The 13,938-nt window shown below is 38.1% G+C and overlaps 1 protein-coding gene across 3 annotated transcripts in view; it reads left to right on the forward strand.

The window, feature by feature from the left end:
• CTNND2 (catenin delta 2) overlaps window positions 1-13,938 on the forward strand; it is a 937,337-nt gene that overhangs the window by 484,982 nt on the left and 438,417 nt on the right. For all 3 annotated transcript variants that reach the window (XM_060009660.2, XM_060009661.2, XM_060009662.1), the window contains one exon: window positions 13,262-13,296. In XM_060009660.2, the coding sequence (XP_059865643.1) occupies window positions 13,262-13,296 (35 nt within the window). The remainder of the gene's footprint in view (window positions 1-13,261; window positions 13,297-13,938) is intronic.

The raw sequence follows: 13,938 nt of genomic DNA on the forward strand, positions 1-13,938 counted from the left end.
GTATTTCTGCAGTGTCAGTTGTTACTTCTCCTTTTCATTTCTAATTCTGCTGATTTGAGTCGTCTCCCGTTTTTTGTTGATGAGTCTAGCTAATTGTTTATCAACTTTGTTTATCTTCTCGAAGAACCAGCTTTTAGTTTTATTGATCTTTGCTATTGATCTTCATTTCTCTTTCATTTATTTCTGATCTGATCTTTATGATTTCTTTCCTTCTGCTAACTTTGGGATTTTTTGGTCTTCTTGCTCTGATTGCTTTGGGTGTAAGATTAGGTTGTTTATTTGAGATTTTTCTTGTTTCTTGAGGTAGGATTGTATTGCTATAAACTTCACTCTTAGACTGCTTTTGCTGCATCCCATAGGTTTTCGGTCGTCTTGTTTTCATTGTCATTTGTTTCTAGGTTTTTTTTGATTTCCTCTTTGGTTTCTTCAGTGCCCTCTTGGTTATTTAATAGCGTATTGTTTAGCCTCCATGTGTTTGTATTTTTTACAGTTTTTTTCCTGTAATTGATGTCTAGTCTCATAGCGTTGTGGTCAGAAAAGATACTTGATACGATTTCAATTTTCTTAAATTTACCAAAGCTTGACTTGTGACCCAAGATATGATCTATCCTGGAGAATGTCCCATGAGCACTTGAGAAGAAAGTGTATTCTGTTGTTTTTGGATGGAATGTCCTATGAATATCAAATAAGTCCATCTTGTTTAATGTGTCATTTAAAGCTTGTGTTTCCTTATTTATTTTCATTTTGGATATCTGTCCATTGGTGAAAGTGGGGTGTTAAAATCCCCTACTATAATTGTGTCAATTTCCCCTTTCATGGCTGTTAGCATTTGCCTTATATATTGAAGTGCTCCTATATTGGGTGCATAAGTATTTACAATTGTTATATCTTCTTCTTGTATTGATCCCTTGATCATTATGTAGTGTACTTCTTTGTCTCTTGTAGTAGTCTTTATTTTAACATATATTTTTTCGGATATGAGAATTGCTACTCCAGCTTTCTTTTGATTTCCATTTGCATGGAATATCTTATTCCATCCCCTCACTTTCAGTCAGTATATGTCCCTAGGTCTGAAGTGTGTCTATTGTAGACAGCATATATACGGGTCTTGTTTTTGTATCCATTCAGCGAGTCTGTGTCTTTTGATTGGAGCATTTAATCCATTTAACTTTAAGGTAATTATCACTATGTATGTTCCTATTACTATTTTCTTAATTGTTCTGGGTTTGTTTTCATAGGTCTTTTCCTTCTCTTGTGTTTCCTGCTTAGAGAAGTTCCTTTAGCATTTGTTGTAAAGTTGGTTTTGTGGTGCTGAATTCTGTTAACTTTTGCTTGTCTGTAAAGGTTTTAATTTCTCCATCGCATCTGAATGAGATCCTTGCTGCATAGAGTAATCTTGGCTTTAGGTTTTTCTGTTTCATCACTTTAAATATATCCTGCCACTCCCTTCTGGCTTGCAATGTTTCTGCTGAAATTTCAGCTGTTAATCTTATGGTATTTCCCTTGTATGTTATTTGTTGCTTTTCCCTTGCTGCTTTTGATATTTTTTCTTTGTATTTAATTTTTGATAGTTTGATTATTATTTGACTTGCTGTGTTTCTCCCTGGATTTATCCTGTGTGGGTCTCTCTGTACTTCCTGGACTTAAGATTGACTATTTCCTTTCCCATGTTAGGGAAGTTTTCAACTATAATCTCTTCAAATATTTTCTCAGTCCCTTTCTTTTCTCTTCTGCATCCCCTATAATTTGAATATTGGTGCTTTTAATGTTGTCCCATAGGTCTCTGACACTGTCCTCCATTTTTTTCATTCTTTTTTCTTTGTTCTGCACCCTGGCAGTTATTTCCACCATTTTATCTTCCAGCTCATTTATCTGTTCTTCCACCTTAGTTGTTCTGCTATTGATTCCTTCTAGAGTATTTTTGATTTCAGTAATTGTGTTGTTCACCACTGTTTGTTTGCTCCTTAGTTCTTCTAGATCCTTGTTAAATGTTGCTTTTATTTTCTCCATTCTGTTTCCGAGATTTTGGATAATCATTACTATCATTACTCTGAATTCTTTTTCAGGTAGGTTGCCTATTTCATCTTCATTTATTTGGTCTTGTACGTTTTTTCCTTGCTCCTTTGTCTGTAACATATTATTTTGTCGTTTCAATTTTTTTTTGTTTTTTTGATGGGTGGTGCTCTCTTCCTGTCTTACTGGTTGTTTGGCCTGAGACATCCAGCACTGGAGTTTGCAGGCTGTTGGATAGAGCCAGCTTTTGGTGCTGAGATGAGGAACTCTGGGAGGCCTCACTCTGATTAATATTCCCTCGGGTCTGAGGTTCTCTGTTAGTCCAGCGGTTTGGACTCGGAGCTCCCACCAAGGAAGCTCGGGCCCAACCTCCAGCCTGGGAACCAAGATCCTGCAAGATTCGTGGCGCAGTTAAGAAAAAAAAAAAAGAAAGGAAAAAATGAGGAGTACAGTATCAAGGAATAAAAAACAAAATAAAATTAGAAAGATAAAAAATATAGTAGGAAAAATAAAACTGTAATTGAAACAACTGATTGCTGGGTGTTCCTCCTGTCCCCTTAGGTATCCGTGGTACCCCACCTGTGCCTGGTAGGTGCCCTAGTTGTGCGGAGACGCAAATTCCACGTCCTCCTAGTATGCCATCTTGACTCTGCCCTCCACTTACTTCGTTTTTAATCGCTTCTATGTTCCCAGCACTGTTTTATGGGTTTTACATACATTACACACTTAACTTTTACAAGATCCTGCTCAATGTTATGTAATAACTTAAGTGGGAAAATAATTTGAAAAAGAAAAATACATGTATATGTATAACTGAATCGCTTTGCTGTACACCTGAAACTAACACAACACTGTTAATCAACTATACTCCAATATAAAATTAAAAAGTTTAAAAAAATTAAATTAAAAAAATACAAGATCCCTATGGGGAAATTTCTAGTAATAGCTCCATTTTACAAATAGGGAAACTGAGACTTGGAGTAAGTGACGTGCTCAAGGTTCCATGGACCTGTGTGCAGTAGTGCCTGAACACACCTGTTCCTGAGTGGTCCTTCCTGCTTTTTGTGCTTACTGTTCCATCCCCCATGAGAATGCCAAAACATGGGGATCTGTCACTGTGTCTCTCTGTCTGCAAGCCCAAAGTCATGGTGAGCACTCACCTAGGGTTTGTGGTGGACGTTGTTTTACATTTTCTCCAGGACTGGGTGTGACCGAGAGCCTAGGCACGGTCACACCATTCCTGGGTATTTCCTTAATGTCCCCTGTTCCCATTTCCCCATGTCTGTCCCCATTTTAACCCTCCCACAGTGTCTGCAGTGTATGCTAAGGGATGAAATATATGAGAATAAGCCAGAATCTAGAAACCATAGAAACCATTTGAATAATAAAATAGGGCACAGTTGCATCCGTACTCAACATGTGCCAGGTCCTGATCACTTAATACATAAATCACTTGATATTAAGTCATTTCTTTAAGCCTCAAAATGTCTCCATTTAGGCCCAGAGAGGTTAAGTAACTTGCCAGAAGTGTCCTATATAGGACAGAGCTGGAGGGAGTCTGGCCTTTGAGCCCACACACCTGGACACCATGCACACAGCCTCCTAGTTTGGGAGCTTTGTGGTCCTATGACTACCCACTGTATCCCTGTAAACATTATTGTAATAGCTGTAAAATTACATGTTGATGAAAATAGTTAAAGCAGGTAGAAGATATGTGACTTAAGAAAGAAATAAACATTCTAATTGCACAGTGGAGATATTATGACCTTCATTTGGGAATATATCACAGATACTTATAGAGACTAAAAGGCAATAGACTGAAAGGAAGTCAGCTCTGCAGAAAGTTCTGGGGGAAGCACGGTTACTCACCAACCAAACTAATAAGGGTTGGATACAGAGCACTAAAGTGCAAGGGCAACAGCAGCCTAAACAGAGCTCCAGAGGTACCACTTCTCACTATTTTTTCTAAATATGTTTTATTTCCACGGTATTCGAGACTTGACCAAGCTCATTTGATTTTGCCACCGATGCCTAGTTTTGTGATATGGCTGCATGCAAAAGCCATATACCAAAAAAGACTTTATGTCATAATACAGTTTCAGGTCATATGGACATCATAACTATAAAGCCCTTTGTTCCTGTGACCTGAGGATCGAACATCAGTTTGGAAACAGTTTACTGCACATTAGTTTCTCTGCCTTATGTTTTAGGTACATTGCTTAACTTGAAAGCCAACTAACCAAAAACTTATAGTTTCCTTCTTTATTTCATTTTGAACGACATTGTGAGCAGTAGCATGCCACACGATACAGTGCAGGGATTGATGCCTTGGACATCAAAAAGTTGAAAAAGAAAATAAGAAAATGTATTTGAGCAGGTTCATAACAGTCAGAGTAGCTGTAGTAATGGTTTGCTTTGTGCCTTTTCCTGACGTTAAGAAAACTCTCTGAACTTTCTTATTAATTAATTAGAAATGGCCCACAGGTGGATAAGGAGACTATCATGCTAAATATGTTGAGGGTGAAAATCACTTCTTGAGGAACTCAAAGGTTATTCTTTGGTTTAAACTAGATTTCCCCCCCCCCCCCACCTCATCCCCTCAGAACTTGAAAGTTATTGTTTGCTTACTTGAAATGTTCAAAGTATGTCAGACTTGAGCCACAGTAAAAGTGATGCTGTCATTTTTCTCATGTGCACAATAGAGGAAAAAAGTAATTATATTCAAAACCATTATTTCTCCTCTATTATTTATAAATTTCAGAATTGTTTTGCATCATTTGAGTTTCAACTATGAGTGACTCCAACAATGATGAGAATATGATGTAGAATTGAATCACAAGGTTTTATGAAAGCATTTAACTAAACATGTTTCTAAATGTAAGATTCGTGATTTCCCTATTTCAAGCATCAGAGACATTCTTAAAGTAGTGTTAACATTTTCCCTTTTTTTTCATAACATAAAAACATAGAGATAGGTCTTCCCTGGTGACGCAGTGGTTGAGAGTCCGCCTGCCGATGCAGGGGACACGGGTTCGTGCCCCGGTCCGGGAAGATCCTACATGCCGTGGAGCGGCTGGGCCCGTGAGCCATGGCCGCTGAGCCTGCGCGTCCGGAGCCTGTGCTCCGCAACGGGAGAGGCCACAACAGTGAGAAGCCCGCGTAACACAACAAAACGAAAACAAACCAACAAAAAAAACCCAAAAAAAACATAGAGATAAAAGTGAAATTCCCTTTTTGCCCCTCCTTAGACTTATTTCTCTCTTTTCTCCCCCAGAGGCCACCACCATCATGAATTTGGGTGTATCTTTTTTTGTTTTGTTTTGCGGTACGCGGGCCTCTCACTGTTGTGGCCTCTCCCGTTGTGGAGCACAGGCTCCGGACGCGCAGGCTCAGAGGCAATGGCTCACTGGCCCAGCCGCTCCGCAGCCTGTGAGATCTTCCCAGACCGGGGCACGAACCTGTGTCGCCTGCATCGGCAGGCGGACTCTCAAACACTGCGCCACCAGGGAAGCCCTGGTTGCATCTTTTTAATCCATGTTTGTTTGATCTCTGTCTCACACACATATATGTGTGTGTGTGTGTGTTTGTATTTATACACAATATTATTTAGTCAGTGTTTTAAATATTTTCATAATTGGAGTCCTGCAGTACACGTCCTATGGGCAATTTACATTTTCCACTCTTATTTCACTTTTGAGCCTGACCCATGTTGATACATTGTGTATCTGGCTAATTTGTTTTACTTGCCAAATAGTGTTTATTGCATATTTTGTCATATATGATTTGGAATCATATTATTATATTTATCCATTCTCCTATTGCTGATAACTTAGGTCATTTCTCTTGTTTTGCTACTGCCAACATAGAGGCATGAACAGTCTTGTACAAGTCTCCTGGGCACAGGTGCACAGGTTTTTCTCAAGGCTCTACCAAGAAGCAGAACTGCTGGACGATTGGCATTTGCTCATAAAACATTATCAGGTCTTGACTGATAGCTCACCCAAGTGTTTCACTAATTTACTCTCCCACATACAATGTATGAGAGTTCATATTTCCTCATCTCCTCTTCAACACTTAGTACAATCAGACTTTCTAATTGTTTTACAGCCTATGAAGTATAAAGAGGTATCTTTCTATTTCTATTCTTTCAATTCCTAATAGGGTTGAGTATCTTTTAATGTGTTTGGTGACCATAAATTCCTGATTTTTCTGCTCTGCAGCTGCTTTACATATATTTGTTGACCTCTCTTCTATCTGATCATTTAATCTCTATTTCATTGATTTGTAGGAGTTATTTATTTGTTCTGGAAACTAACCCTTTGTAAGCTGTATGCATTGCAAATATCTTCTCTCAGGATGTGGCTTGTTTTTTCAACTTGGCTTCTGGTGTTTATGTTTTCGTTTTTAATTGCATAGGAGTTCAACTTTTGTGCCAAGTGTGTGAATAGAATATTAGTTCAGAATGTGGCCTCTAGAACCAGATGGCCAGGGTCACAATCATGGCTTAATTATTTGCTGGCTGGGGGATCTCCAGCAACTTCCTTAAGCACTTTTTAACCTTACCTTAGTTTCATTATCAATAAAACGGGAAAATATCACCTCTCTCAAAAGTTTTGTCATGAAGATTAACTATAAACCAGTTAGAATATTGCCTGTTGTAATGTGAGAGCTATCTATGCATTAGCTACTAGGATTTTTGCTTGTGATACATTGTTTTAAAAATTTGTTCCTGGGCACCACAGTGGCTTTGGGACAAGTGCCTGCGTGTGGCCACATCTGCAGGAAAAGAGTGTTTCCTGTCTGTACCCTGACATCTGAGGAGAGGCACTGCCGACTTTTTTTTTTTAATATCTTTATCGGAATGTAATTGCCCCACAATGCTGTCTCTGCTGCACAACCAAGTGAATCAGCCACATGTATACATGTGTCCCCGTATCCCCTCCCTCTTGCGTCTCCTTCCCACCCTCCCTATCCCACCCCTCTAGGTGGTCTCAAAGCACCGAGCTGATCTCCCTGTGCTATGCAGCTGCTTCCCACTAGCCATCCATTTTACATTTGGTAGTGTATATATGTCCACGCCACTCTCTTACTTCGTCCCGCACTGACAACTTTTATCCAGGATTTTTTTTTTTAAATAGCAGCATGGAATCTTCCTTTTCTAGAGGCTCCCATGTGGTTTACCTTCTGTTTTCTCAGGTTTTAATTCTAGAAGGAAGAAAGTTTCCACCTGCTACTATAACCATGATTCCACTGAACTGGAAGTGAAAGCTGCCACTCAAGAACTTCAGATTCCTCATGCTTCTGGAACAACAGGCAAAGGAGGGAATTATGGTGTTAGCTGGCGTAATTGATCCTGATTACCAAGTGGAAATTGGTCTACTATTCCAAAATGGAGGAGGGTTACCTGGCATATGAGCACTTCTGCTACTTGAAATAAGTCACAAATTAAGTGAGTGGCAGGATTCTACTTCCCATTAAAAAAAAAAAAAAGGCTGTAAAGAGGATGTCTTCTCTTTCCTTCTCCCTAGCTGTGGGGATGTTTTTGTTTTTGTTTTTGTTTTTGCGGTACGTGGGCCTCTCAGTGTTGTGACCTCTCCCTTTGCGGACCTCTCCCTTTGCGGAGCCCTGATTCTTTTTCTTAAAGACTGCTCTAAGGTGGATGCTTTTATAAAAAGCAAACTCTTTATTCATTCAATAAACACAAATCATGCCTATGTCTCACACACTCTTATTTCAGGTGTTTAGGAATTACTTGCGGCTTTCTCCCAGTTATATTATTCAATTTAATATAACATAAAAGTCACTTCTGAGGTTGTTGTAACTTTCATGCATGTTCAAATTCAGGAAATAAAGTTTGCTTTCACTACTGAAATTCTATTTCTTTAAATAGAAATAGTTTCTAAAGAATTAAAATTAATAAAAATGTAGATGTAATTTAGATTAGTCTATATTTAAACATAACTTTGTATAAGTTTCAGAACTCAGTTATTATGAGAAAATATATATATATTTATAACAAAAACTATCATAAGTAACATTTACCTTTTAAACATACACATAATATACACGTAAGACTGGTAGTGCTAGGAAAGACATTTTTTTTTTTAAGCAAAAAAAAGAAATTTATTGGAAGGATTTCTGGGACCTCACAAAACTGACAAGAAAGCTGAAACACCAACCATGAAAAGTGTGCAAGAGTGAAGAGGCCAGGCAGCTGAAAGCACAGCCGAGGTCAGGCCCCAGGAGCAGTATGAATGGGAAACCACTTGGTTCTGCTGCTACCACGCTAAAAATTTCCAACTGTTTCAGGGTCTTTGTGTCACCAGGTCAAGCTTGAAGTCCCATGTGGAGGCATCCAGCTGACTAAACTTAAAACATCCCCACAGGGGCTTCCCTGCTGGTGCAGTGGTTGAGGGTCCGCCTGCCGATGCAGGGGACGCGGGTTCGTGTCCCGGTCCGCGAAGATCCCACATGCCGCGGAGCGGCTGGGCCCGTGAGCCATGGCCGCTGAGCCTGCGCGTCCGGAGCCTGTGCTCCGCAACGGGAGAGGCCACAACAGTGAGAGGCCACGTACCGCAAAAAAAAAAAAAAAAAAAAAAAAAAAAAAAAGAAAGAAAAATAATCAATCAAATGCACAAAATATGCAGTTGTATAGAATCCCCTAACAGAGAGAGTAAAGTGTGCACTTAGAGGAAATAAAATCTAAACCCAGTTTCTCTTGGGACTTCTATTTTCTATGATAAGTCATACTTTTAATGCATTTTAACTGTGCTAAAGGAATCAGGAAACCATTTAAGTGATTAGTGCTCTTTGTCTACTCAAAAGGAGGATGCTCATGCTTTGAGAACATAGTTTCATATTCAGTGTCAGTGTTATTTTTTCAATTTTAATAAAAAAGTTCCTTCTTGTTTCTGTTGCACGTAAAATCGAAACACTTTTGAAAGAGACAAACAAAAAGTAAATATTATTTAACAGTGTGTTGTGTAGTTCTGTATATAAAATCACCCATTATGGTGGATGAGTGGATAAATCTCAAAGGATGCGTGAAAGTGGTGGCACCACCTTGTTTGTGCCAGGTGACCCAGGACATTGTCTTCCAGCTCTAAACTGTGGGAATGAAAGATGGAGAAGTAGAAAATGCCTTATGAACTCAAATAATGGCACATTTCTGTATTAGTCAGTGTGACATTTATTCTACCAAAACAAACAACCCTCCAACTTCAGAGTTTCAGCAAAACAGTGGTTTATTTCTCACTTGTGTTGTGTCTTCTCTGGGTTGGCGGAAATCTTCCCTTCGTACGGTTACTCAGAGACCCACCTCAACTCAGGGCTTAACAAGGGAGTACGTGGAGATCGCGTACCTGCCCTTCTGTGCTTGCGGAAGGAGGTGGCACATGCCCCCATCTACATGCCAGGGGGCAGGGAAGTGTTCTCTTCAATGTGCCTGGAAGGAGAAGAGAACGGGGCTTTGATGATACATGGGAGAAGCTTCCAGTGACTTGGGCATTCTTATTGTTTCAAGTGGGAAGTAACAAGTGTGTTTCCCTCCATGACTTTTTTTTGTTTTCATTGAATGGAGGATTCTTTAAATTTTGTGGTGCTTTACAATTTTCAAAAGTTTCAGACACATGATTTTATATAATTCTATAATAACCCTTTTTTCCCTCTACCCCTTTCTTACCCCTCCCTTCTTCCCTCTCCCCACTGGTAACCACTAGTTTGTCCTCTACACCTGTGAGTCTGCTTTTTTCCTGTTCTCTAGTGTGTTGGGTTTTTTTTTTTTTTTTTTTTTTTTTTTTAGATTCCACCTATAAGTGATATTTTACAGTATTTGTCTTTCTGTGTCTGACTTTTTTTTTTTTGCGGTACGCAGGCCTCTCACTGTTGTGGCCTCTCCCGTTGCGGAGCACAGGCTCCAGACACGCAGGCTCAGCGGCCATGGCTCACGGGCCCAGCCGCTCCGTGGCATGTGGGATCTTCCCGGACCAGGGCACGAACCCGCATCCCCTGCATCAGCAGGCAGACTCTCAACCACTGCGCCACCAGGGAAGCCCTGTCTGACATATTTCATTTAGCATAATGCCCTCTAAGTCCATCCATGTTGCTGCAAATGGCAAAATTTCCTTCTTTTGTGTTGCTGAGTAGTATTCCATTATATATCATATCTTCTTTATCCATTCATCTGCTGATGGACACCTCAGTTGCTTCCATAGCTTGGCAATTGTAAACAATGCTGCTATGAACATTGGAGTGCACTATCTTTTCAAAATAGTTGGGTGTTTTTTGGATATGTACCCAGGAGTGGAATTGCTGGCTCATATGTAGTTCTGTTTCTCGTTTTTTGAGGAACCTCCATACTGTTTTCCACAGTGACTGCAGCAATTTACATTCCCACCAACAGTGTACAAGGATTCCCTTTTTTCCACATCCTTGCCAACATCTATTATTAGTGTTCTTTTTGATGATAGCCATTCTGACAGGTGTGAGGTGATATCTCATTGCGGTTTTGATTTGCATTTCCCTGATGACTAGCAATATTGAGCATCTTTTCATGTGCCTGGTGGCCATCTGCATTTCCTCTTTGAAAAAAATGTCTATTCAGTTCTTTTGCCCATTTTTTAATTGAGTTGTTTATTTTTTTGATATCGAGTTGTATGAGCTATTTGTATATTTTGGAATTAAGCCCTTTTTGGTCATATCATTTGCAAATACCTTCTCCCATTCAGTAGGTTGTGTTGTCATTTTGTCGATGGTTTCCTTTCTTGTGGAAAAGCTTTTAAGTTTAATGAGGTCCCATTAGTTTATTTTTACTTTTGTTTCCTTTGCTTTAGGATATGGATCCAATAAAAAAAAAATTGCTGAGATTTATGTCAAAGAGTGTTCTGCCTACGTTTTCCTCTATGAGTTTTATAGTATCTGGTCTTACTCCAGTTTGAGTTTATCTTTGTATATGATGATAGAGAATGTTCTAATTTCATTCTTTTACATGTAGCTATCCAGTTTTTCCAGCACCACTTATTGAAGAGGCTGTCTTCTCTCCATTGTATATTCTTGCCTCCTTTGTCATAGATTAATTGACCAAAAGTGTGTGGGTTTATTTCTGGACTCTTTATTCTACTCCATTGATCTGTATGTGTGTTTTTGCACCAGTACCATACTCTTTTGATTACTAGAGCTTTGTAGTGTAGTCTGAAGACAGGGAGCCTGATTATTCCAGCTCTGTTCTATGACTTTTGGAGTTGGACAGATTAGTTTAAATCCCTGCTGAGTTCCTTATGATGTGTGTGGTCAAGTTATTTAACATCAATAAGCCAGTTATTCCCCATCCACCAAAAGATGTTAATGATTGTTGTGAATTAGCAGAGCCTTGGTGTACAGTAAGTACTCAGCAAAGGACTGAACTGGGAAAAGGAATGTAGTAGCATAGAGATAGTAGTAAATCTTGAAGGATATAGCATGAGAATATTTTTACTGTATCAGAAGAATACTGTATTGGCTTCCTTGGGCTGCCATAACAATTTACTACAACTGAGTGGCTTAAAATAAAGGACATTTATTATCTCACAGTTTGGGAGTCCAGAAGTTCAAAATCAAGTTCTGTCCACAGGGCTATGTTCCCTAGGAAGGCTAAAGGGGAGGAGTTTTTCTTAACTCTTCCAGGTTCTGCTGGCTCCAGACATTCCTTGGCTTAAAGATGCATAACTCCAGTCTCTTCCTCTGCCTCTGACCTTCTCCTCTGCATCTTTCTCCTCTAAGGATCTTTTTTAAGGACACTTGTCATTGGATTTAGGATGATCTTATCTGAAGATCTTTAACTTAATTACATCTGAGAAAACCCTTTTCCAATAAGTAACCATTCACAATTTCTAGGGATTTGGTGTGGACATATCTTTTGCGGGGGAAGGGCACCATTCAACTCACTACAATTATGAAAGCATTTTCCACCCCTATATTAAATGCCACTTACTAAGTGAACATGCTTTGTAATTTTTAAAATATTAATTATAGGATTACATTTCTGTTTTAAGTGTTAAACTTTGCAGTTAGAGCTTACTACTTTATCATGCTATATCTTTTTGAAGCAAGAAGTTGCATTGGACTGAATTTGTAATGTTATCGTTTCATGTATCAATTGTCTATAGCTCTCATCATTGCAAAACCATTTTCCACTTTTCTAAAATGGATTGGCTGAGAAGAAAGATAGCCTAAAAAAGTCATATGTCTCCTAAGGGACTACTCTTATATTCATGTATATCAATCATGGCTATTCTGAATGCTGATTTATACCAGAATTTCCTTTTCCCCCAGCAAATGTATTCAGAAGCCGTCTCTAAGGTACAGATTAAAGTTCTAAAACCTGCTTGCTGTTGTGAAACTGATGAGCTATTCATAGAAGCTGCTTGATCAGAGTAAAAGATCTAGTGAAATAAGGGTAGAAAGTCATTCTCAAAATGATACCTGTGTGTAATTGGCCTCTAGATTTCCCACAAATTATTGACATATTAAAAAAAGGGTATGTTGGAACTATTTGCATATATAATGAAAGAGCTGTTCATATTTAGAAATTTTTAATTTATTTTTGTATTTTAATAAATCATTCAGAATAAATTTATGTGCCTACATCATTACAATCTGCACAGTATCTTTGGCATATCATTTAGATGAGCAACCCTTTCTACCTGGGTCATTTTATAAGATGTACTTATAAAGTGAGAATTTGGGAACTATATATTCAATTGGTGTAAAGTGTTAAAACTTTTATATTACTTAATTTAAAATATAATAAACAGCTGAAAGGAACTCCTTATATGATATGTCTAGAAGAAGGTATAGATTTATTTTATCTCGTTATAATGAAAATGGCGAAAGTTATTTCTTTGTTAGAATACCTTACAAAGTCTACATGAAACTATTCAGATTTGTATTTTAAAATGACTAAAGTTGAATATGTAGAAATTATTGTAAGGAATAAGTATGATATGTTGGGATTTGTAAAAATGAGCTGTTCTTCTGAAAATTACTGAACGACGTCCATTTATAACATGCTAATACCTGTGATTCAAAAGAGGTATACATCAAACATGTTAAAGCTAAGATCGTGTTAAAATGGGATCCCTTTTCTCAGTCAGAAATTAAAGGGAGTTCCATGGAGCCACCATTACTACCCTCATGTGCCTTTGTGTCTTATAGTCTAGAGTTCTTTTGTTTCTAACCGATTCATTATACCTATGTATTCTCTCTTTTATAGTTCAGCAGAAGAGCAGTTTCACTGGCAATCACAAGGTAAAGTACAGCTTCTTTTTTTTATTGAAGTATAGTTGATTTACAGTTTTGTGTTAGTTCCTGGTGTACAGGAAAGTGATTCATATATATATATATATATATATATATATATATATATATATATATATATATATTCTTTTTCATATTCCTTTCCATTATGGTTTATTACAAGATATTCGATATATTTCCCTGTGCTATACAGTAGGTCCTTGTTGTTTATCTATTTTACATAAAGTAGTTTGTATCTGCTAATCCCAAACTCCTAATTTATCCATCCCCTACCCCGTTTCCCCTTTGGTAACCATAAGTTTGTTTTCTATGTCTGTGAGTCTGTTTTCTAATTTGCAAATAAATTCATTTGTATCATATTTTAGGTTTCACACACAAGTGATATCATATGGTCTTTGCCTTTCTCTCTTTGACTTACTTCACTTAGTATGATCATCTCTAGGTCCATCCATGTTGCTGCAAATGGCATTATTTCACTCTTCTTTATGGCTGAGTAATATTCCATTGTATATATATATGCAGCACATCTTCTTTATCCATTCTTCTGTTGATGGACATTTAGATTGAAAGTACAGCTTCTTGATGAGCATTTATACTTAACTGCTGCATATATCTCTGTTGATTAATTTTCTT

Source organism: Delphinus delphis, chromosome 3 (genome assembly GCF_949987515.2).
Source record: "Delphinus delphis chromosome 3, mDelDel1.2, whole genome shotgun sequence".
NCBI lineage: Eukaryota > Metazoa > Chordata > Mammalia > Artiodactyla > Delphinidae > Delphinus > Delphinus delphis.